This window comes from Trachypithecus francoisi, unplaced genomic scaffold (genome assembly GCF_009764315.1).
Source record: "Trachypithecus francoisi isolate TF-2019V2 unplaced genomic scaffold, Tfra_2.0 Lachesis_group7, whole genome shotgun sequence".
Taxonomy (NCBI): Eukaryota; Metazoa; Chordata; class Mammalia; order Primates; family Cercopithecidae; genus Trachypithecus; species Trachypithecus francoisi.
This window is the reverse complement of record NW_022681472.1, coordinates 72,240,661-72,263,457: the sequence shown is the minus strand read 5'-3', so window position 1 is coordinate 72,263,457 and position 22,797 is coordinate 72,240,661. Positions and strand designations below refer to the sequence as shown.

General features: G+C 35.3%; 1 protein-coding gene across 2 annotated transcripts; it reads right to left on the bottom strand.

Annotated features, from left to right (window-relative positions):
- Positions 1 to 1,880: 1,880 nt before the first annotated feature.
- Positions 1,881 to 21,439, bottom strand: MED30 (mediator complex subunit 30). 2 transcript variants are annotated; one of them, XM_033202548.1, is made up of 4 exons: positions 21,104 to 21,439; positions 13,376 to 13,534; positions 11,359 to 11,463; positions 1,881 to 2,267 (listed from the first exon to the last, which is right to left on the bottom strand). In XM_033202548.1, the coding sequence occupies exons 1-4, from the start codon at positions 21,278 to 21,280 to the stop codon at positions 2,172 to 2,174; spliced, it is 537 nt and encodes a 178-aa protein (XP_033058439.1). In that variant the 5' UTR covers positions 21,281 to 21,439; the 3' UTR covers positions 1,881 to 2,171. The 2 variants fall into 2 exon arrangements, with proteins under 2 accessions (XP_033058439.1, XP_033058441.1); XM_033202550.1 differs by lacking the exon at positions 1,881 to 2,267 and adding an exon at positions 5,218 to 6,120.
- Between the last annotated feature and the right edge of the window lie 1,358 nt (positions 21,440 to 22,797).

The following is a 22,797-nucleotide window of genomic DNA, read 5'->3' as shown; positions in this document are numbered from 1 at the left end:
ATGGATCAAACAGAGACAGACTAAAATTAGAGGTGGACACAGAATCCTGAGGGCACTGAAACTTGATTCCAATTCCTGAAGCCCTCTTTCCTGCCATTTTCTTTTATTCTGTGAGCTCTTCTCTAGCATCTTTTCTCACTGCAGGGACTGAGAAATCCCTTTTGGCTTAAGCCATTTAGAATTGGGTTCTAATATTTGCAACCAAAATTCTAACATAGAATATGAGATTATCTAGTCTCACCCATCATTTTACAGATGAGAAAACAGAGATTTACTTGCCCAAGGGAACATATTACAACTGAATTCACCTTTCTTTGCTCCTCAATCTATTAGTATGCTCCCCCTCAAGAAAAAGTTGAAACTTTGAGAATTTGTAGGGTTCATGTATTTAATAACCCCTGCTGCATTCAAATTGGTCCCAAGTAGATTTGTGAATAACTGGGTAAACCCATGTGAGTTCTGACTTGCGAATATACCCTTTCAGAACTTGCTATAGCTTTGTAGCAGTGTGTAGTTGCATTGATTATTGTTCTACAGTAGAAATATTCCTTATAGAACCAAGGCAAAAGAACGCAATTTCCACATTCCCTCCAAGAGTTGTTTGTGGCACCTTGAATAATCGAAGTAGTTGAGTGTAATAGTTAAAACAAAATCATTAGGTTAGAACATTTTAGAACTGTCTTAGAAGTCATCAATACCAAAATACTAAACTGACAAGAGTAGCCAGCAATAGTGCACTAAATTCATAATAGTGCAAAGAATATACAGTGAAAACCTATAAAACCCTGCATGTGCAAATAAACTAGAATATACTTAGATATTAAGAAGTACTACAGTAGGTTAGACTATTAGTCCTTTTTCTTCTCCTTGTCACAGCTTCATACACCTTTTCCTTCTGCCCTTTGAAGAGCTTCCCACTGTAGGCAGAGTCAGCGCCCCATCTAACCCTGGGCTTGCTCAGAACTGCTCTGACAAATGTAAAGTTGGAGGGTCTAAAGATGCTTGCATGGTTTGTCTTGTCTTCTTGCATTCTGTCTAGGTGGGAATCTGCATAACTTAAAATGAAAAATATTTTCCTATTTTCTGAATAGCCAATATTTGCACATGCTGTAAAATTCAAAAGGTACAAAATTATATACAATGAAAAGTCAGCGCCTTCTTAATTCTGATTGTCAACCACCCACTTCCCCTCCCCAGAGGATGCCTATTACAGTTTCCTGTGTTAGCCTCCAGAGAAACTTTTATAGGAAAAGCCCAAACAATATTTTTCAGAGTTAGAACTGAGGCCAGATAGGAAAAGCCTTCTGAATCAAGCTGGAAAAGTCCTTTCTGAGAAGACTTCAACTCTTTATTTGAGAATATATTATTTGTAATATGAGAGATCAGCTCCCACAGGGAGACCTAAACAGGATTGACTACAGGCCAAAAAAAAAAAAAAAAAAAAATCACCTGTCATATAGAAGTATCTCATTTAAAATCCCTACACATGTACTGTTTCCAAAACACACTTATGATTACTTCAGGGTATACCTAAAAAATTAGGTGATTGCTTCTTAGCTTAGAGCAGATAAGCACACAGGTGTGATTTCAATTTGTGTTGTCCTTAGATCATTAGTTTCTCTCCTTTTAGAGACAGATCACTTAAGACCAAACACTTGAAGAATATGTTAAAGATAAATTTTCATCTATTCATAGAAATATACATTTTAATTGGCTTGGCAATAAAACTGAATTTAAAAACTTGAGCTGAAATGGTAACATATCTTTAATTTTAATTTGTATACAGACTGACTGTATTTGATACTTTTATCTGCAGAAATATTTAAATATTTTATTTTCTTCTAAAAGGTTTATTGGAATGAGTAAATCCATTAATCAAATTTAAAAACTTATTTAAAAAGCTTTATTTTGCTTTAAAAAAACAATTATTCAATTCATGAAGATTAACCAAAATACAGACCCCATCAAAATTTATTACAATAATCTTTCATAAGATTAATAGCACTAAAAAAAGTTAATGAATATTTTAATGTAAAAATCACAATGTAAAAATACAAACTTTTAGTGACTAAAATAAAAGCAGATAAATAACCTTCTTCACAGGGAAAAAAATACTTGAGGGAAAAAAACAACGGTATAACATGTGTAAAGCAGGAAATTTAAATATCAGCTTAGTTCCTCATTGCCAACATGGCATTTATATCCCAGATGAGATTTCGTAATTGATCCATAATTTGCTTCAGCTGTTGATTCTTCTGTTTGAGTTTCTGTAGAAACAAAAGAATTTATCAAAAATGTTTCAGGAAATATAGACCATGAAGTTAGAAGATTAAAATGTCGTAAGTTAGGACTGTAATGATCCAGACAGAAATTGAGCTAAATAACCCTATAAGGCAGATGGTCTCAACCCTCTTCTGGCCTTAAATATTCGCTGACAGGGATCCTGAATTCTAAAAATTCAGCCTGCAGAGGTCTATGGCTCCAGGCCCGCCCCAGGCCCTGCTTACTCTTCCACCTCCACCATAAATAAATAAATAAATCAGCTAAACATTTATTTGTTTTAAAACATAAGCATACAGGTTTTCTAAGGGGCAGTATAACCTAATGGTCAAGAGCCCATACTCTAGAGCCAGATCTCTGGACGTTGTTCAGATCCTTCACTATGATTTTTTTCCCCCCAGGCTGCAGTGCAGTGGCACAATCTTGGCTCACTGCAACCTCAGCCTCATGGATTCCAGCGATTCTCCTGCCTCAGGCTCCCAAGTAGCTGGAATTACAGGCGTCCACCACCACGCCCAGCTAGTTTTTTTGTATTTTTAGTAGAGATGAAGTTTTGCCACGTTGGCCAGGCTGGTCTTCTGACTTCAAGCGATCTGCCCGTCTTGGCCTCCCAATGTGCTGGGATTACAGTCTTGAGCCACCACACCCAGCCAGATCCTTCACTATGAAACTTATAACACTGACCTACTTTTTTAACCTCCCTGTACTTTAGTTTCCACGTCAGAAAAATGGAAATAATAATTGAACCTACCTCATAAGAGTTGTTATGAAGATTAAATGATCTGATTCATGTCAAGTATTAGAATTGTGCCTGACACATAAGTAAACATTCAACAAATGTTACTGGTAGGCACAAAATGTAAACTGTTGACATAGAAAATAAAATATAATAAAAATACAATGCCTCATGCAATCAGTCTTTCAAAAGTGTGGCAGAAATCACTGTTTGCCTGTAGCATGAATTGCAATCTCCTTCTAATTCTAAAAACTGAAGACAAATGGCAGAGCACCCAATGCAATCTTTTCTACTAAGATTTGCTGAATGCCTGAAATGTGCACGGCATGTGTCTCTGTATCTCTATACTTGGATTCTACTTGACTAAGATTTGTAAACTTCTTTTTAAACATTCTTTCTTCAAATCCTATGTGGTAAATGTCTGCTTAGATAAAACAAGATAGAAATAGAGAACTTCTGGTCAGAGTGTTTACTGGTTATAATAATAATCACTATTATTCAATAACCCCTTGGAAACATTACATTTGGAGATAATATGTTTAATTTTAAGACACTATATTAGACAACCTCTAGATAAATTAGTGTATGCTTATTAAAAAGAGGCCTAAAAATCTTAATTTTGATTTCATTAAAAAGCAAATTAAAATGAAGTTGCTTGTATTGCTTCTATTCAGAGTTAGGGAAGTAACAAGAAATAGGTGGCTAAAAGGAAAGCCCAAGAAACTCTTATTGGAAAATAGAAAATCAATTTACAGAGACTTTAATAATCTTTCATAACTAAATTTAATTCACATTTGAAAAGAGAACTAGCACGATGCAGTCAGAGAAAAACATGACTATACAGTACACAGGGCTTGACTCTAAAGCTCACTCTAACAGTCTTCGGGAAACAGAAACTGCTGGTATTTTTAGTGAGTCTCCCTTGTACAAGTTTTCAGATGACCTATCTTCTATATTCTGTTATCATGAGTATGTGATAGTCTGTTATTTAAGTGGTTGTACACATCTAACAAAATTGATTCAAATTGCTGGGAAAGATGAAGAATAACCAAGCCTATAAAGTCTTTTTCATCACAGAGACCAAGAAACCAACACTTCTGCCAGCAATCAAGAGTAGCAGCAAAACAGAGGAATATAAAAGTGCTATATTGGGAGGCTGGCAATCTCAGTCCCAGTTCCAACTTTGCCTCTAACTTGCTATTTGATCTTAGACAAATTCCCTCTCCTCGGTTTTCTCGTTTATGTAATTGGATTATAAAATCTAAGGTCTCTGCCAGTTGTACTTTCTGCATACCCATATGTAAGATGACAATTGGTCATCTGGGTGGTTAAAAAGAGACTTTATAATCAATATCAACTCAGGGCTTGCAGCTGGCTATCACAATGGTTTCACCATTGAAATAAATGCATAACCTACCAATAAGACTACTTTCAAGAATCCTCATTTGGAAACATACATTCTGGTACTCTTTTTAATTTAAGCCTCATAATTGTTTTTTAAAAAAGTAAGAACTAGAATGTGTAGGGTATTTTCAAGATAATATTCAACACTAGGGAATAGAAAATTTTTAAATAATTAACATATAAGGCTCTTGGGATAGCATTTCTCAAAGATGTCACAATGTTTTAAATTTAAAAAATTAGCATACAAATAAAATATCCAGAGTCAAAACATGTCATAAAAATGATCAACAACAAACCTGACACTTATGCTTATTAGCGGCTAAACTGTAAATAAATTTTCATGACACAATATAGGATTTAATATATATATCTTGCCACTGATTGATTTTAACAGAGGTTGACAGCTGCTATTCTCAAAATCCATCAGCTGTGCCCAATTTCGTACATTAACAGGTGAATGTGTAAGTAGACTAAATACTTAAAAAATGTTTATGCTAACTCATACCATGTAATTTAATATTCACACAAAAGCTGTGACATTTGACAAAAAATGCTTTACTTTCTAAATGCATGGACTCAATTATGTCAATCTTGTAGTAAATACTACCTACTATCTTTTTCAATTTCATTTTCCCATCAAGAAAATAGCCTTAAGCAAAATAAAACTCATTCTGATGCCCCCAAAGCAAGCTTGTCCAACTGTGGCCCGCAGGCCACATGTGGCCCCGATCGTCTGTGAGTGTAGCCCAATACAAATTCGTAAGCTTTCTTAAAACATTATGAGATTTTTTTGGGGGGCTTATCAGCTATCATTAATGTTAGTATAGTTTATGTGTGGCCCAAAACAACTCTTCTTACAATGTGGCCCAGGGAAGTCAAAAGATTGGACACCCCTGCACCTAAAAAATGTGGTCTCAAACAAGTATCCATCCTTTATTTGGGTATTCAGCTTAAGGATTCCAGGATATATTAAGAGAAAATGAAAGTATTTAAATAAACCACGAATTTGACTATTAAAACCAGCCATATTGTCTTATGATGATTTACATCAAATACTGACTACAAACCGTGTGCCTCAAAGTTTCATGGCATCAGGATAGTTATTGGTGGTTTTTGCATTGTTAGAAACCAGACAGACCATAAGGACTAAATAGTAAACACACTATCAGTATGTTCTTCTGCACAATTTCAGGTACACAATGATACGATAATGTTTTGAAAATGACTAAGTGAGGGTCAACTGAGGGGTATATAAATCTACTTATTTTATGTAGCTTATATAGAACAAAAAAGATATGCATTGTAATAAAATTCTGAATATTTTTAATTGAATGCAAAGAATATAATTTTATTACAGATTACACAGCTCTATAAAGCAACTTAGTTATTTAATATGACCAAATGCCAATGTATTAAAAATATGGCACAATGCTTTTGTTTCTGTAAATATTCATTAAAACATGAAATGGGAACATGAAACAAGTGCTGCTTTGTTTCCACTGGAGTCTTATGTTCTCCAAGAAGAAACTTGTCCACTCATGTGAAATGAGTATATAGCAGATAACACATCCAGCTGGTTCATGGAAGAAATTCTGGTACTGAGGACAATGCCTGGCAGAGAGCAGGCACACAAGTATTTAAATATTTTCATGTTTGAAGAAAAAATAACAAACGCCAAATCAAAAAGCTTCTCCCCAAACCTACAAGAATGGAAAAAAAATATGCAAGTAAACAAAAATTATTGGCAATCATTTCAAAATTTTTTTTGTTTAAATAACTCCTCTTCGTATAAAAAAAGATATTTAATAATGGCCATTATTAAAAACTATTCATTTTTATACTCCACACCATAATAGGTAAGAAGTATTTTCAGTGTTTTAGTGTTACTAGCTAAGATTCTGTGAACTTTAAAAATCTATCACCTACTAACTGCATGAACTAAAAAAAAGCAAACCTATATTTACATAAGAATATGGATTAACATAATTGACAGACAAAAACTTAAGTTTATGAATGTAGTTATTTATAAATAGTTGTCAAATCAATCAATGAACTGTTTATTTTTAATAGCATCTATGTGATTAAATAATCAGATCAGGACATTATCATCTATAGCCAGTTTTCACTATGAGAAACACCCTCAGGTGTGTGTGCCATTAAGAAAAAAAAAAGATGTATCAGCCGGGTGCAGTGGCTCAGGCCTGTAATCCCAGCACTTTGGGAGGCTGAGGCGGGTGGATCATGATGTCAAGAGTTTGAGAGCAGCCTGACCTACATGGTGAAATCCCATTACTACTAAAAACACAAAAAAATTAGCTGGGCATGGTGATGCATGCCTGTAATCCCAGCTACTCAGGAGGCTGAGGCAGGAGAATCGCTTGAACCCAGGAGGCAGAGGTTGCAGTGAGCCAAGATCGTGCCACTGCACTCCAGCCTGGGTGACAGAGTGAGATTTTGTCTCAAAAAAAAAAAAAAAAAAAAAAAAATTATATATATATAAATGGATCATGAGCTCAATATTTTAAAAATTAAACATTTTAATCATATATTGTAATCTTATATTCTAGAATGGAGACACAGAGCTTAAATAAGTTGAAGGAAAAGAATGAAATACATTGTTTGAGGGAAACAATTATACAGGTGGGTCCAGAAGAGACAGGCTGTAGAGAGCTAAATTCTCATGTGGAGAAAGTCCTTTTATACATCATATCCTTGTATCAATTATATCCTTTACTTAAAACCACAAAACTCTATGTCAGTAGCTAGTGTTAACTGTACATAAGATTATTCTATTAACAGAATATGCTACATTTAATTCACATTTATAATTTTTTTAAAGGAATGAATTAAAAACCCCTTTTGGTAAAAAACAACCAAAAAAAAAAAAAAAACTACTTGTTTGCTTTTTAGCAGTTAATTTTATTCTCTTCTTCCTTCTCTATTTGTGATTTAAATTTAAGTTAACCAAATGTTAGCCCTCTCCCATCTTTTCCCTCTGCCCACCACCTAATCCTTCAGTGCTTTCTCAAAATATAGATAGGAGAATTCATACAAAGAGAGTTATGAGGTCATCAAATGAGTTCTTCCCCATGATACTCAAGAAGGTACTTTCCCTCTAACTTGTCTTTTAAAAAGCAATTCCCACAGAAATAGAGTTTAGCTTTAAACCTGGTTTATTTAAAACACCTAAGCTGATTCTTTTCTCTTTGTAATAACCCATCAGTTTGATATCACGTTAACTAAAACATGTTTTATACTGAAGTTAAAAGCACTTAGAACAGATCCAAGTCATTTAATCAAAGGAAGAGATCTCAATGTCACAAGTAAAAATGGGGAAAAAAATTTAAAATACTTTTATTCCATAAGCATACACAAACTTTCAGAAACATTGTCTATCCACTGAGTGTGTGGCAGGAGAGGAATAAAAAAAGCTATAAACTGATGCAGGGAAAAGTGATTAGAAAGGACACAACAGCAGATGCAAGGTAAATTTTAAGATGAAAAGTAAAGAGGAAGTGGTCAGTGACTCAGAGAAGGCCTGGGCATGCAAGAGGGATGCCACTGAGAATAGGCCTGATCCACCATGGAGAACCACAGACACAGACCATCTCAGAGGCACTAGCTGAGCCCTGGGGATGAAAACTAGAGGAATGGTTAAAAGATTGACTATCTAGTCGTTTAAAGAAAAAGTCTGCCAAACCCTACACTAGATTATAGAATGCCTTCAAATTTCTGAGGAAACGTAACTTACAACATAGAATTTTATAGCCAGCCAAACTATGAACTGGACAAATATGTAAGGACTCAAAATTTAAGTGTCTGCATTCCTTCTAAAGAAGTCACTGATGTATGCACATTACCAACAAGGAAGAAAACCAAGAAAGAGGAAGACATGAGCTGAAGAAATAGTGAAACCAACAGAAGAGGTGAAGGAAAGTCCCAGAGCTAAAAAGCAGGCCTAGCCAGCATTCCATCCAGACCTATAAGACCAAAGAAAACTTGGGAGGGTGGGATAAGAACCACAAAACTGTCTAATGATTCTGTCTGTGGAAAATTAGAAAATCGTACTGAGATGCACAAAAAACTAACTAAAATTTTAGAAAATTAAAGAGGTAAGAATTAACTTCAGAAAAACAAAACATTATTCAACCAAGGAAATGTGACCCTAGTTTACTATGTGGTTTAGCAATAAACAATACTTATGAAGCCATAATTATATGACACAGATTATTTACTGAATCCCAAATATGATATAACTGCACTGAAAGGTTTGAGGGAAACAATTATGTAGGTCGGTCCAGGAGAGAGAGGCTGCAGAGAGCTAAATCCTCATGTGGAGAGAGAAGCCCTTGTATACATCACATCCTTGTTTCAATTATCTCCTTTACTTAACATCCACAAAACTCTATGTCAGTAGCTAGTAAGAATTTTTTTGGTTACATGCTGCCAAAGAATTACCATATTTTGATTATAAAAGAGAACTTTTAAAAGTCAAAGACACGTTATTTCTAAGTTATCATATTGGGAAAAAAGAGAAACCATGAAAATTGAAGAGAAATGTAAATTTAGAAAAAGTGTCTTTCTGAATTTGTACAACTTTATTTTTTACAAAATATTATAAAATCCTCTATGGTACAGAACAAACTATATTTACATTAGTTACACATGTGGTACTCTGAAACCAAAGTTATTATTATAATGGTGTTTTATTTATATACATATTTAATTATATTTTATAAAAGAATCCGTATTAGAGAAAAATAAGCAGAACACATTTATTGAGGTAATACATATTTTATCAACAGAAACATATAACACATCTTAATAAATGAATGTCTCATATATCTAGACTATCAAATACCAGTTATTTTTCAAGATCTAAACTAAAAGTCCCCAATCTCTTCCTCACCCTCTACCAATTTTTTACTGTGAGTTTTTTATTATGATTGTCATTCATTACAATCAGATTTTTTGGAAATAGTTTCCTAAATATGTATTTCACCTTCTAAAAAAGTTGCGAAATTTTATTTTATAAAATCTATCCATCTTTTTCCTTTCTTCTGAGTTTTAAAATACTTAAAAAATTATCCAATATTTTGTTTTGCAGGTCTTATTTTCAACTCTGAAATTCATTTTGATATATGGTGTAATGTAAAAAGCTAGCTTAATTTCGCCCCCAAAGTTTCTATTTCTAAAGACTAATTTTTCACACAAGCCCTCTTCTGTCATATTAAATTCTCATGTACAATGAGAAGGCTGTTTTTCTGGCTAGATTATTTTACTAATCTGCCTATTCTTGTGCCAGTATTACACACCTAATTACTGTTTGTATAATATGCTTCATATTACAGTTTAATTTTTGAAGCTAAGAATTCTGCTTTATTAGTCATACTTATCAACTTTTTTTTGATATTTTTGTATACTTTCAAGAAAAAAATCCCATTTGGGTTTTATCTGGATCTGTTTATTGATTTGTATTGCACTACAATCCTATTATTTTTGCATGCTTTCTTATTAGGATTTGGATTGTTACTGTATTAAAACTGTGAGGTAATCAAGACTGGTGTTTTTATAATATGTATTGCTCATCCAAGAACTTTATATGTTCTTTTAATCATTCAAAGCTTCCTTTATGTATCTTAATAAGTTTATTCACACACATGATTGACATAATTCCTATCTACTAAATATTAATTGTTATAAGAGTCAATAGAATCTTATAATCTAACAGGTTTACAGCATTATAAGAGCATGGTATCAGTCCTGTCTTAGACCCTTTTACGGAACTCTTATAGACTAGTTGTTCATCAGTTGAGTTTCTTTGATCATTCTAACAAGCTCATACATAATAACTCCTGTTTCCCAACTGTCATTTATCCACTGTCTTTTTGTACTGGCTATAACTTCTAAAATAATATTAAACATAGTGGTATAAAGCATCTTATTTCATGCTTGTGAAATTACTAGGGAGTATTTAATCCTTTAAGAAGTATCCTTTAATAAGGATACTTCTATATTTCACCTTATGAAAAATGTTGGCTATTTATCTAAAAGAAAAAGATAAGGAAAAAAAAAAAAAAACCACTGTCTTGCTAATAGTTTTAAGTGTCCTTTGAATCAGCAACAGTATTGAATTTTATCTGATGTCTTTTTGACATGTGAGAAAATCTTTTTCCAAGGTAGTCTACTGACATCATGTATTATACATACAAATTGAACTACAAAATCTTCATATAACTCAGAAGACTCTTTGGCTTGTGGTGGATTATTAATACACTGGTGAGTTCTTTTAATTAGAATTAAGAATTTCAGGAAGGGGCAATCTATATTTGTCAGTGAAAGAGGGAAGCTGATAGTTTTATTCACTGTGCTATCTCCGGTATATTTTGCTAAGCTGGGGCCACATTTCCACCACAGAATGAACGGACACCTTTCCCTATTTCTCTCTGTTTCACAAGAACTATTTGAACATTATCTTCCGAACTTCTGAAAGTATTCAGTGATAAATACATTCCAGTTAGAAGCTTTTGGTGGGGATGGAGTAGAATAATGCTGGGATAGTTCTCTAAATTTTTTATTCAGGTGTTGAGACATTCACATTTCATATTTGTAAATTTTTATCATTTGCTGCTCCAAAAATGCTATAAGCTAGAAAGATAGAATTCTGCCTAGAAAAGAAAAAAGTAGATGGATTGTGACTATCTAAGGAGCTCTTCTAAGAGCTTTATCAAATGAATTTTGCAATTTCTCTTCTGACTATTCGGACAGCATTTCTGCTTACCTTTCAGTTCTTCGCTGTATTCTAAATAGGTTAAGTTTGCCGCAGAAACGACTTCATGCAATTTGATAATTCAAATTATGTTTTGGAGTTACATCAGACTCCCTAGTAATTTTTATCAATAACTCTAAAACATAAAATGTAAAAACTAACAACTCACTTTATTTACTTCAGCAATTTCTCGCCTCTCTTCACTAGCAAAACGAGGTGGGCCAGCCCGATCATCATTCTTTGAGCCATCTTCTTCCACATATGGAATAAGTTGCTGGGAATGATTAACAAAAATTGAAAGTCAAAAATATAATTCAAGTTTTCTAATCACTGGTATAGAGAATATATCAGATTAAAGTCAATTTTTATAGTTTTATTTGTATAAAAATAAATTTCAATTCAGGTGATAGCCTGAAATAAGAGCTTTAATAGTTGACCATTTCAATGCATTCTACACAATACCCTTTCAGGTTCCTTTTGCAAAACAGCCTTTATAACATTGGTTGTCATGTATAACTAAACAATACTTCCAGCAGGAAGATGGGAGAAGTAACAAAAAATAAAATAAAGTAAAATAAAATGAAAATTTAAAAAAACCCTACTCATTCAATTAGCAAATATTTAATTATGAAACACTATAAAACTAATGCCAAACAAGATGTGATTCCTGCCCCTAAGAGATTTGTAGTCTATTGAGATAGATAAAACAGGCTTTCCTTCATCTGTAATAAAAAGAAAAGAACTTCACGGATCTGTATGATAAAAATGTCATTAACTTGCAAACTAAAACTTCAGAGTCTATGCAAACTTCTAGATGTCTTAAGTTTTTTCAGTTGTGAGAACTTTTTCTTTGTAGGAGAAACAAATTTATATAGCAATGAAACTTCTAGCAGAATCATAATTAAGTATGCACGGTTAGTGATGGAATTTACCTCATAAGTGGGACAGACTTCAGGAATCACCTAGCCTCTACTATTGTGCATTACCAATGCAGGAATAGGCCAAAGGTAAATGACTGGTAAAACTAGGATTCACTTGATAAAACTTCTTAAAATTCTTGGGACATATATAAACTCACCCATGTCTACATTCTCCTTTTCTTTGTTTTCTCTCTCTCAATGCAGAGCTGTCCTTCCTCCTGAAGACGATTAGTCTCCATCCCTGTGGCCTGACTGCCCTCCTGTCTTCATTATTTATACACCCTTCTCCCAACCTCTCCCTACAGCTTTCTTCCTTTATTATTCTAACATGTTCCTGTCTCTTCTATTTGGGGGGAAGCTCCTCTTCCCCTTGCAAACCTTCGATTTCATCTCTCCTTTCATCTACTGCTTTCCTCTCTTATTTTTTTCAAAGCTTCTTGAAAGACTGATATCCACTTGCTGGCTCCAGCTTCTTATTTCCTGCTTAATCTTCACCCGACTGCGATCAGACTTCGTGCTGCTACCATTTCACTGAAGCTCTACTCAAATATACCAACAATTTTCGTCTAGCAAAATCTACTGGACAGTTTTAATTCCTGATTTTCCTCGACTTCTCTGCAGCATCTGACAATGCAGGCCACATTTCTGATCTTTCTCCCACATCTCTGACCCCTTCTTTTTAGGCATTTTTGCAGTTTAATTTTTCTCTGGTCATCTTTTACCAGCTTCCTTTGGTTGCAGAGAAATAATTTGTCAACAGGAAAGGGTTACTTATAGAAATGTATATCTCATTAACTAAATAGGTGGGACCCAAGATGAAATATAGAGAGTACATTTTTTAAAATACAGTGATTCCACTGGGCCAAATATAAAATCTAAATTAAGAATAATAAAAATAATATTTTATCTGTAAAGTACTTCATGAAAACCACCTTAAAAGTATATACTATTAAAATTCCTACTAAAAATATCACTGACTTAATTAAAAGGAGACACTGACAGTAATAAAAATTGCCACAGAAAACTATTTCTTCCTAACAACAAAAATTACTATAAGCCTGTCAAAGTCTACATGAAATTATTAATGTAAAAATATAGTAGTATTTTATGCATATATATCACATTTTCATCTTCTGTGGCCCAAGGAAAACCAATAAAATTCAAAACCTGGAAATATTGCTAAAACAAGAGAGAGAGAAAAAAGAGTAACTGTCTTGACACTAATTCACACCTTATATTCATCCTCCCTCTATCACAAAAAATTACCTCGACTGGAATGGGATCCATCCCACCACAGTTTTCATTGCATTTGTCATATACCAATCTCAGCTTCCTGAAGAGAACTGAAAGTTGGCGAAGATTATCCTGTAGCTTTGTTAACCGGTCTTGATATGTTCCAGTGTGGTAAGTGACACCATTTGGCAGCTTATCAGGAAAAATAAAGAATAAAAATATAAAGTAATGAAAAAAAATCAAGATTTTCTATAAGTAAAGCCAACAAACAGAAACAACTTTTAGGCAATGCCTAGATGTAAGCTGTCCCTCACAACCGATCAAGTTCAATTTTAAGAATGTAAGAGTAATGCATGCCCATTTATTAACAACTTGGCATACTCTTTCACTGCTATAAAACAGACCTAGAAAAACTTTGTGATAAACCCTGACTTGAAATACTTTTTCCCCTTTAATTTTTGAAGTGTAACTTTAAAAAGAATGTACAATTTTAATGTTACTATTATATAAATGCAGCATGCTGCTGACCTCAACCAAGAAGTTAAAAACAATGTACAGTTAAAAACACACACAAAAAAGTGAATCTTAAGATATTCTAGTGGAAGAAAATGAAGAACATATGGCAGGTGTTGCAAAAATATTCTCAAAATACCTTAACTCTGATAAGATAATTAAGATGCTTAAAAGCACACATTAAAATATAAACCTGTCATTTAAAATTTTACTTTAAAAAATCAATAGCAGGAGCTATGGGTGCCACCTATACTTGAACACCATTAATAAATTATTACAAGTAACTGCTATGATCATAACTCTGTCTTAGATATTATTTTTAATTCAGGAATTTTATCAAGAGAAGAAAAGTATATATTGAAATAACAAAAAAAGACGTAAACAAAAATCGACTACTATTTATTTAGAATTTATAACTAAATATGTACTTGGGCATTGCTGAAACTCATGAACAAAATCTTTCTCTGTACAGCCATAGAATATTTTATTCCCACAATTTGATCTGTGGCATCACCCTAATACTTGAATCAATAATATTTATAGAGTACCACATTTTCTAGTATTCAGGCATTTTAATTGTAGGAATTCACATGTATACCTATTTGCGGATTTGAATCAGGTGATTTAAAAACAAAGGAACTATCCACTATCTAATAGCTAGGCAATCAGTCCAGTCTTTCTAAGCCTCAGTTTGCATTTTTTAAACACATGAGGTAGGAATGCCAAAAAAAAAAAAAAAAAAAAAAAGCATGATACAATGTTTGGAGTGAAAAACAAACAGGACATATAATGATTAAAACCAGAAACATGAAAAAAGATTGGAAAGCCCTATATGTAGTTGATAAAAGATGTGTAAAATAAATAGGCTTCAATAATTTATTTTCTTCTTTTCTCATACTTCTAAATTTCCTGTAATGTTATGGTTTATGAGTTAAGGAGATGGATCTCCTCAAATTATTTGAGGTGTGATATTATTAGGATTTTCAGAAATTCTCAAGCATTAAAACACTCTACAATGTCTCAAAGAAATGTGATAAAATATCAAAGGCTGAACTAGTCAAAACATTTTAAAGGAGAAAGGCATTAAGGGTTCATTTCTCAGTACAATGTAAGCTTTCTCCTCATGAACTCTCAGTTTATGAAATTCCACAGACACTAACTAGAAATTCAGAGAAAAGTTTAAGTGGATCCTTCCTTTGTTGTTTAGGTGACAAAAAGGAGCGTGATGATTATGTCTTGCCTAGAACAGCACTCTGTATCTTTATTATGGCATAATGAGGTTTAATACTTTGCCCATATTTTCTACTTAGTAAAGACTGGAACTTAAGTTTGTATTACCATATTTAGTATAGTACACACACACAGAAGGCTTTAAAATACAGTGTGAATTATTTTACTTTACTGAGTTATTTTCCCATAAATCTATACTTAAAATTTATTAAGATGTATTCTGTAAAAGAACTCTTAATAAATACTGTCATAAAGAAAACAAAAATCCTTTTGAAGTGCAAAGAATCATGCTTCCCAAATTTACTGACTTAGAAAGATATTAGATGTTAAATCTAATATCCGAACTTACCAACTTAATTTACTAAATCATTAAAAAGAAATACCACACACCTTTCATGGGTCGGCACTGTTTTAGAAGCTGGGATACAGCAGTAAACATGAGAGAGACAAGGTTTCCATAGCACAGAGTATACGCGGTAAAAATGTCTAAGATCCCTTGGTATATACCGTGGTGTAGCTGTTCAGCTGAAAAGCTCACCAATAACCACCTCACTCATGAGTGTGGATGAAAACCCATAAATACATGATCCATATCCAGAGACACTAAGAAGGCATTCAACTAAATTCAACATCCATTTTAAAAATCAATATAAAACTCAATAAAAAATCCTCAATGTGTGATAACATACATTTATTTCAGTTAAAAAGTCAGCACCATGATTAACGTGGAATCATTAGAAGCATTCCAACTAAGGTCAGAAACAGAAAAGGATGTCTACTAAGACCCTAATTCTATAAGTGAACACTGTTCTGGAAGCACTAGCCAATGCAATTAGAGAAGAAAGAGAAAAAAAAATGTTGGAACATTAAAAAGAAAGCATCATAATCTATCTACAAATAATATGATAAAGTGCTACTAAAAATAAAAGAATTCCATAAGGAAGTAGGTCCAAAGAGAAAGCAATAGCTCTGCTTTCATCTCTAACACAAACAAAAACATGGGAAAAGAAGACCCCATTTACAATGGCAACAGAAAAGATAAAATATCTAGAAGAAAACTTTTAAAATCTCAAGATAAAAATGAAAACTTAAGATACCTTATAGGAAAACAGAAAAAGAATACTCCATGTTTTTGGTTAGTAAGAGTCAACATCATAGCGATGTCAAGTCTTTCTAGGCTGAATGATCCTAATAAAAATGCTAACAGGCTTTTTCTTAGAATAAGCTGATTCTAAAATACATGTGGAAAAATAAGCAAGAATAGCCAGGGAAATTCTGAAAAAATAAGTGTAAACACATTATACATCCTGACAAATTATAAGAATGTTTTGCATTAATACATAAAAGATAGGCAGCTACGTGGAATAGAATAGAACATCCAGAAACAAATTCACTTATATAAAAGCTACCTGAAATCAATGGAAGAAGCAAGTGAATTATTCAGTGAACACTGAAAAAGTTAGGGCTAGGCCCAGACCTCATATTTTATAGAATAAATTCCATAAGAATCACAGTTTTAAATGTAAAGACTGAAATTTAAAAAATTATAGAATTCTAATTTGAGTGGGGAAGACCTTTCTAACTAGGCATAAAGCCTAGAAGTCCTAAAAGACTAATACATGCAACTTCTTAAAAAAAAAATGCATGGCAAAACTACCATTAGCAGAGCCAAAAGGTAAAAGACTGGGAAAAAAAATAACTGCAAGTTGTATCACACAGAACAGGTTTCTCTAGTATGTAAATAGCTAAATCCTACAATTACGATAGGTAAAAAAGACAAACAAATGGGTAAACAATAAGTGAACAAGCATTTAACAGGAAAAAAATATAAATGATTCAAATATTTTAAGGGATGTTCAAACTCAGTCAAACTAGGAGAAATGTAAAGTAGAATTTTCACCTATCAAGTGATCAAAGATCAAAAAAAGATATAACTCACTGTGCTGGTCTTAGGCCATAGCATAAATTAGTACAATCTCTGTGGAGGACAATTCATTGAAATGTATCTAATTACAAAAGCACATAGCTATTTCTAAAAACGTATCCTACAGGTATACGTGCAAATTTGTGTAGGAGGTTATTTGCTGCAGCCTAACAGGGAAAAATGAAAAACAGCCAAATTCCCTCACTAGAGAACTGGTTTAATAAATTACTGTATTTCCACACAGTGTGAACTATACACTATAAAAAGGAAAAGGGAGTATTTTCTATACAGATATGAATAAATTCCAGAATATATCAACTGAAAAAAGCAAGGTACAAAATGATTATGTATAATATGCTATTATCTGTGCAAAAAAGGGGAAAATGAAACAATATACATAAACATTTGCTTAATATGCAGAGAATATCTGGAAAGATACACAAAAATTGGAAGAATCACTCACAGTCACTGCCTGTGGGGAGGAGTTAGGTACACAGTGTAAGAGATAGGAATGGGAGGGAAAATGTTCACTGCACTGTCCTTTTCTATTCCTGAGTTTTGAATGTACTATGTATTTAAAAAATTAAAGATTCAAAGAATAATAAACAAAACAAAAGCAATGGTATCTTCCACAAGGACTCTTAATCTGAGATTTCAGGATACTTGGGCAGTATCCCTAAATCTTCCTTTTAACCCCTGAAATTTTCAAAATGCATGTGTATGTGTATTTTTCTCTGAAGAGAGCTCACAGTTTTCATCAGACTCTCAAGTGGCTAACGGACATCTAGTGTATATCAGGAACCACTTCTTTAAAACAAACGCTTAGAAAAATTCTTAGCGGTCTGTATTCACAGCAGTTTACTCTCATAGATCAATAATACAGAGGATTATTTAAAAATGTGAATGCTAAAAATGTATTAACAAATCACTAGGTTATATGTAGTTAAGAATATCCTGTTTCTATCACCTCTTCTAGTTTTTGGAAATGAAGGAGCCCATTGTTATCTTTTCAGCCATAATTGATAGGCCCCAAAGGGTCTTAGATGAATAACCACAGATTTCATAAAATGAAAAACATACATATAATTATCATAGTTCCTCAAAAGCTGGCTTTGGGCCCTAGATCCTACAGCCGCCAAAATGTTGAAACTTAAGAAGAAACGATTGCTATTTATGAACTCCTTTTTTTGAGACAGAGTCTCGCTCTGCCGCCCAGGCCTCACTGCAACCTCCGCCTCCCGGGTTCAAGCGATTCTCCTGCCCCAGCCTCCTGAGCAGCTGGAATTACAGGCGCGTGCCTCCACGCCCAGCTAATTTTTGTATTTTTAGTAGAGATGGGATTTCACCTTGTTGGCTAGGCTGGTCTCGAATTCCTGACCTCGTGATCCGCCCACTTTGGCCTCTCAAAGTGCTAGGTACATGCGTGAGCCACTGCGCCCAGCCTATGAACTCCTTTTTAAGAAGGGAGTCATGGTGGCCAAGAAGGATTCCACATGCCTAAGCACCCGGAGCTGGCAGACAAGAATGTGTCCAACCTTCATGTCATGAAGGCCCTGCAGTCTCTCAAGTCCTGAGGCTACGTGAAGGAACAGTTTGCCTGGAGACATTTCTACTGGTACCTTACCAATGAGGGAATCCGGTATCTCCGTGATTACCTTCATCCTGCCACCCTGTGCCGTAGCCATCCAGAGACTGGCAGGCCTCGGCCTAAAGGTCTGGAGGGTGAGCAACCTGCAAACTCACAAGAGGGGACGCCGACAGACATACCTACAGACGGAGTGCCCATGTCCCCTCGTGCCGGCAAGAAAGCCGAGGCTGGGGCTGGGTCAGGAACCGAATTCCAGTTTAGAGGCGGATTTGGTCGTGGACGTGGTCAGCCACCTCAGTAAAATTGGAGAGGATTATTTTGCATGGAATAAACTTACAGACAAAAAAACTGAAAAAAAAAAAAAGGTTGGCTTTGAATGCAGGTCCACATGTAATCTAGTTATTGATAAAACACTTGTTTTTTGAAAAAGCTTAGTTCTTTCTGTGTAAACATGAACCTGTATTATATCTTTTAATAATGCACATTGACAGCAAGTTAGTATTAAAAAGAGGTTACTAGGAAGAGCTGTTACTCATGTGTGATGTTGGGTAATTTATTTTTTCCTCTCGTTAAGCCTCAGTTTCCTTCACTGTAAAATAGGGATAAAAATACTCCTTAAAACTGCTCCTATAACAGTGTACCTGACCAAGGAAAGTACTTCATAAGTGTTAGGTATTATTCAGTGCTTTGCATATAACAGAACAAAAATTGTTTAAAATATGCTAAATTCTGAGACATTATTTAATCCGCACCTTATTCATTCTAGATATGAATCTATTCATTTTTTTAAATTATTGCCAAAGAATGTCATAATTTCTCCTGGATTTCCTTTGTACTATATTTCACATGGTCTTAAAATTTCCACAAAACTGAATTACTCTTATAATCAGGAGGAAAAAAAAAATCTTGACCAGTTAAAAGAAAAAAAAAGCAATAAAACACTTTTTTGGACAACCACAGAAATAAGAGCTGTAAGATTTTGAAAACTTGGTTTCAAATTTACCCTACCACTGACTCGGTTTGGGCAAGTCACTTTATTTCTCTGAAGTACTGAATCTTCAACTTAAAACAAGAATAATATCTACTACATGTAGTGGGTAACATAAACAAGCATTAAAAATGGGTCAGCAAAATGCTGCTGGAACAATTGGATATCCAAATGCAAAACAATGAACTTGGATCCGTATCTGCCACTATGTATATATATTTAAAAACTCACAAAGCTAAATATAGGTTGTAGACATAAATATAAAACCTGAAACTACAAAACTTCTCGAAGAAAACAGAAACCCTTTGTCACCTTGGGTTAGGCAAACATTTCTTAGGTATGACACCAAAAGCAAAATCTATAAAAGAATATATCAGTAAGCTGGATTCCATCAAAATTAAAAATGTCTGTTCTTCCAAAGATAATATTCAGAGAATAAAAAGGCAGGATAGACTGGGAGAAGTATTTGGAAAGCATCAAAACGTAACAGGTGTGGATGAGGAGAAAGGAGAACCGTTAAACAGCAATGTTTACATTCCCACTAGCAATAATAGGGAGGTAAAATGACTCAGGCCACTTTGGAGAAGTTTCTTGAAGTATTAAACAGACATGTATTGCATGATCCAGCAATTCCACTCCTGAATCTGTCCAAGAGAAATGACATACATGTTCACACAAAAATTTGTCAGCAAAAGTTCATAGCATTATTTATAACAGTCAAAAAGTGGAAACAACCCAAATGTCCATCAACAGAAGAAAAGGTACGCAAATGGTGATATATTGATACAATGGAACATTACTCAGCAATAAAAAGGAAATTATTGATGCATGCTTAGTGAAGGATCTCAGACAAAAAAAGCCCACATACTGTAGACTCCATTTACACAAAACTCTAGCAAATGCAAATTAATTTATGATTACAGAAAGCAGATCAATGGTTGCTTAGCGATGGAAGGTAGGAAGCAAAGATGTCAGAGGAGTATGAAGAAACTTTCTGGGGTGATGTGTATGTTCACTATTTTGATTGTGGTGATAATTTCACAAGTATACACAGTACAGTACACATACATGTCAAAACTTTAGGTGAGTGTAGTTTACTGTATATTAACTATGCCAAAAAAAAGAGGACTGTGTTTTAAAAATATAATGTAAATTCTTCAACTCCTTGGACCTCCCTAGAAGAAATGCTGGAAAAAACATTTAAAGCAACCTAAAGAGGGAAGTGGAGTGCGACCCCATCTTTACCTTGAAAGGTGCAAGAGTTTACATGGTAACTAAAGAGCTCGATTGAATCTAAAAAAAAATTGGCTTCAATTATGCAGAAATCTGGTCTGGAAAAACATCACCTCTACAGCTCCGACTTTTGGGGACACTCTTGAGTGTGAATGGGGGTGACCCTACACCTAAGGTTTGCCCAGGGCAGCCCAGTTGACATCCACCGGCCCCAGGTAACGAGGAAACCAGCGCCCCTTTCCCTCCCAGCTGCATCTCGCTGGCCCTGCGCGCCCGCCTTCCTACCTGCATGTTCCTCAGGAGCTGGAAGATCTCCATGGTGCGGTACACTATGTCCTGCACCGTCTCCTGCCCGATGCGGCACAGCGACGCCGTGTTGACCTCCCGGGCAGCCTGCTGGGCCTGGGGCCCGGCGAAGGGCCCGGGCGCCATCCCCGACGCTGCCAACGGAGGGGTGGACATGGCGCGGCTGCAGCTTCAGGCCCGTCAGGGGTCCACCCGGAATTAGGAGGCTGTGGGGCCTCAGTGTTGGAACCAGCAACCAGCCTGAGAGACCCCCCGCGGCCCGATTTCAAAACAGCGGCCGCGACTTCCGCCCACCGTGACGCAACACGTCATAAAACGTCATGGACACCGCCCACTCGGCGAACTGTCTCCGAGCGGAGCCAGGCGGGATTGGATTGGACGCTGGGCGGGAAAGGAAGGACGGGTTAAGTAGCCAATCACCAATTGCGATCCAGCCAGAGGGGAGATGCTCTTGGGCAGCAGAGGGTGAGTTTCCAGAGTTCGTTTCCCAGTCTTGGCCCAGCGTTAGAGTCTTCTGTGTTTAATTCCTTGCGGAGCATTTTCTCTTAACAAGCCTGAGGTTTGTAGTATTAGAGCTAAGAGACAGGTTAAAGTACTTGTTCAGTCGCATGCAGGTGTAACTGGCAACCTGCGATTCGAATTTAGAAAGCAAGATTTCTAAGCTTGTGCGCTTCTCTGTGACGTGTACGGACTCCCAGATTGCTCTTGGTCCCTGCTCAGATGTTTTACTCTCTGAGTTTTCCCAATCTCTCTAAGCAAAAAAAATGAGCAACGCACACTTCTTTCTGACTCTGGCACTTTTTTTGAGACGGAGTCTCGGTCTGTCGCCCAGGCTGTAGTGCAGTGGCGAGATCCCGGCTCACTGCAAGCTCCGCCTCCCGGGTTCACGCCATTCTCCTGCCTCAGCCTCCTGAGTAGCTGGGACTACAGGCGCCCGCCACCACGCTCGGCTAATTTTTTGTATTTTCGGTAGAGACGGGGTTTCACCGTGTTAGCCAGGATGGTCTCTATCTCCTGACCTCGTGATCCGCCCGCCTCGGCCTCCCAAAGTGCTGGGCTTACAGGCGTGAGCCACCGCACCTGGCCTACTGTCTGATATTTTATACAGCTTTTGGTTGGCTTACTTTCAGACTTTATCTCACCCTATCTACACACACACTGCAAACTCCATGAAAACAGACGATTTTATTCACTTACTGAATTCCCAACACCTAGTGATTGGCACAAGTATCAATAAATACTTATTGAGTGATTGTTGAGTGACATGATAAATGCAAGAAAAATTAAAATAAAATGTCTCTCACCTGTTACTGTTCATCTCCAAAGTGGGGAGAAGTCAAGAATGTAAAATTGGTGATAGGCACAAATGTTGCATTGTTTAGAAGTATCTGAATGCTCCATTATACGGACTTTCCAGGAAATGGTAACTAAATATGTCATAGGAACCGTGTTAGAATTAAACATAGTAATTCGCAGGTCTTCAGTGAGTAATCACCATTTGACAAAAATTGGCTGAGCACCTACTATGTGCTGGGGGCTAGGAATGAAGATAGAGTACTGAACAAATCAGGCAAAAGCCCTGCAGCATGTTTGTCATGGAGACAAACAGAACACTATTGTGATGAGTGTCTTGAAACAAAAGTTCCTGATATCAGGGTGCTAACAATTTAGGA

What these genes read in the sequence shown, in the direction of transcription:
- MED30 (XM_033202548.1), bottom strand. Translation starts at nt 21,280, where the DNA reads ATGTCCACCCCTCCGTTGGCAGCGTCGGGGATGGCGCCCGGGCCCTTC. An exon ending in AGCTCCTGAGGAACATGCAG is followed by an intron (nt 13,535 to 21,103) that starts GTAGGAAGGCGG and finishes TTTCCTGATAAG; the next exon opens with CTGCCAAATGGTGTCACTTA. An exon ending in TGGATCCCATTCCAGTCGAG is followed by an intron (nt 11,464 to 13,375) that starts GTAATTTTTTGT and finishes AATCATTCCCAG; the next exon opens with CAACTTATTCCATATGTGGA.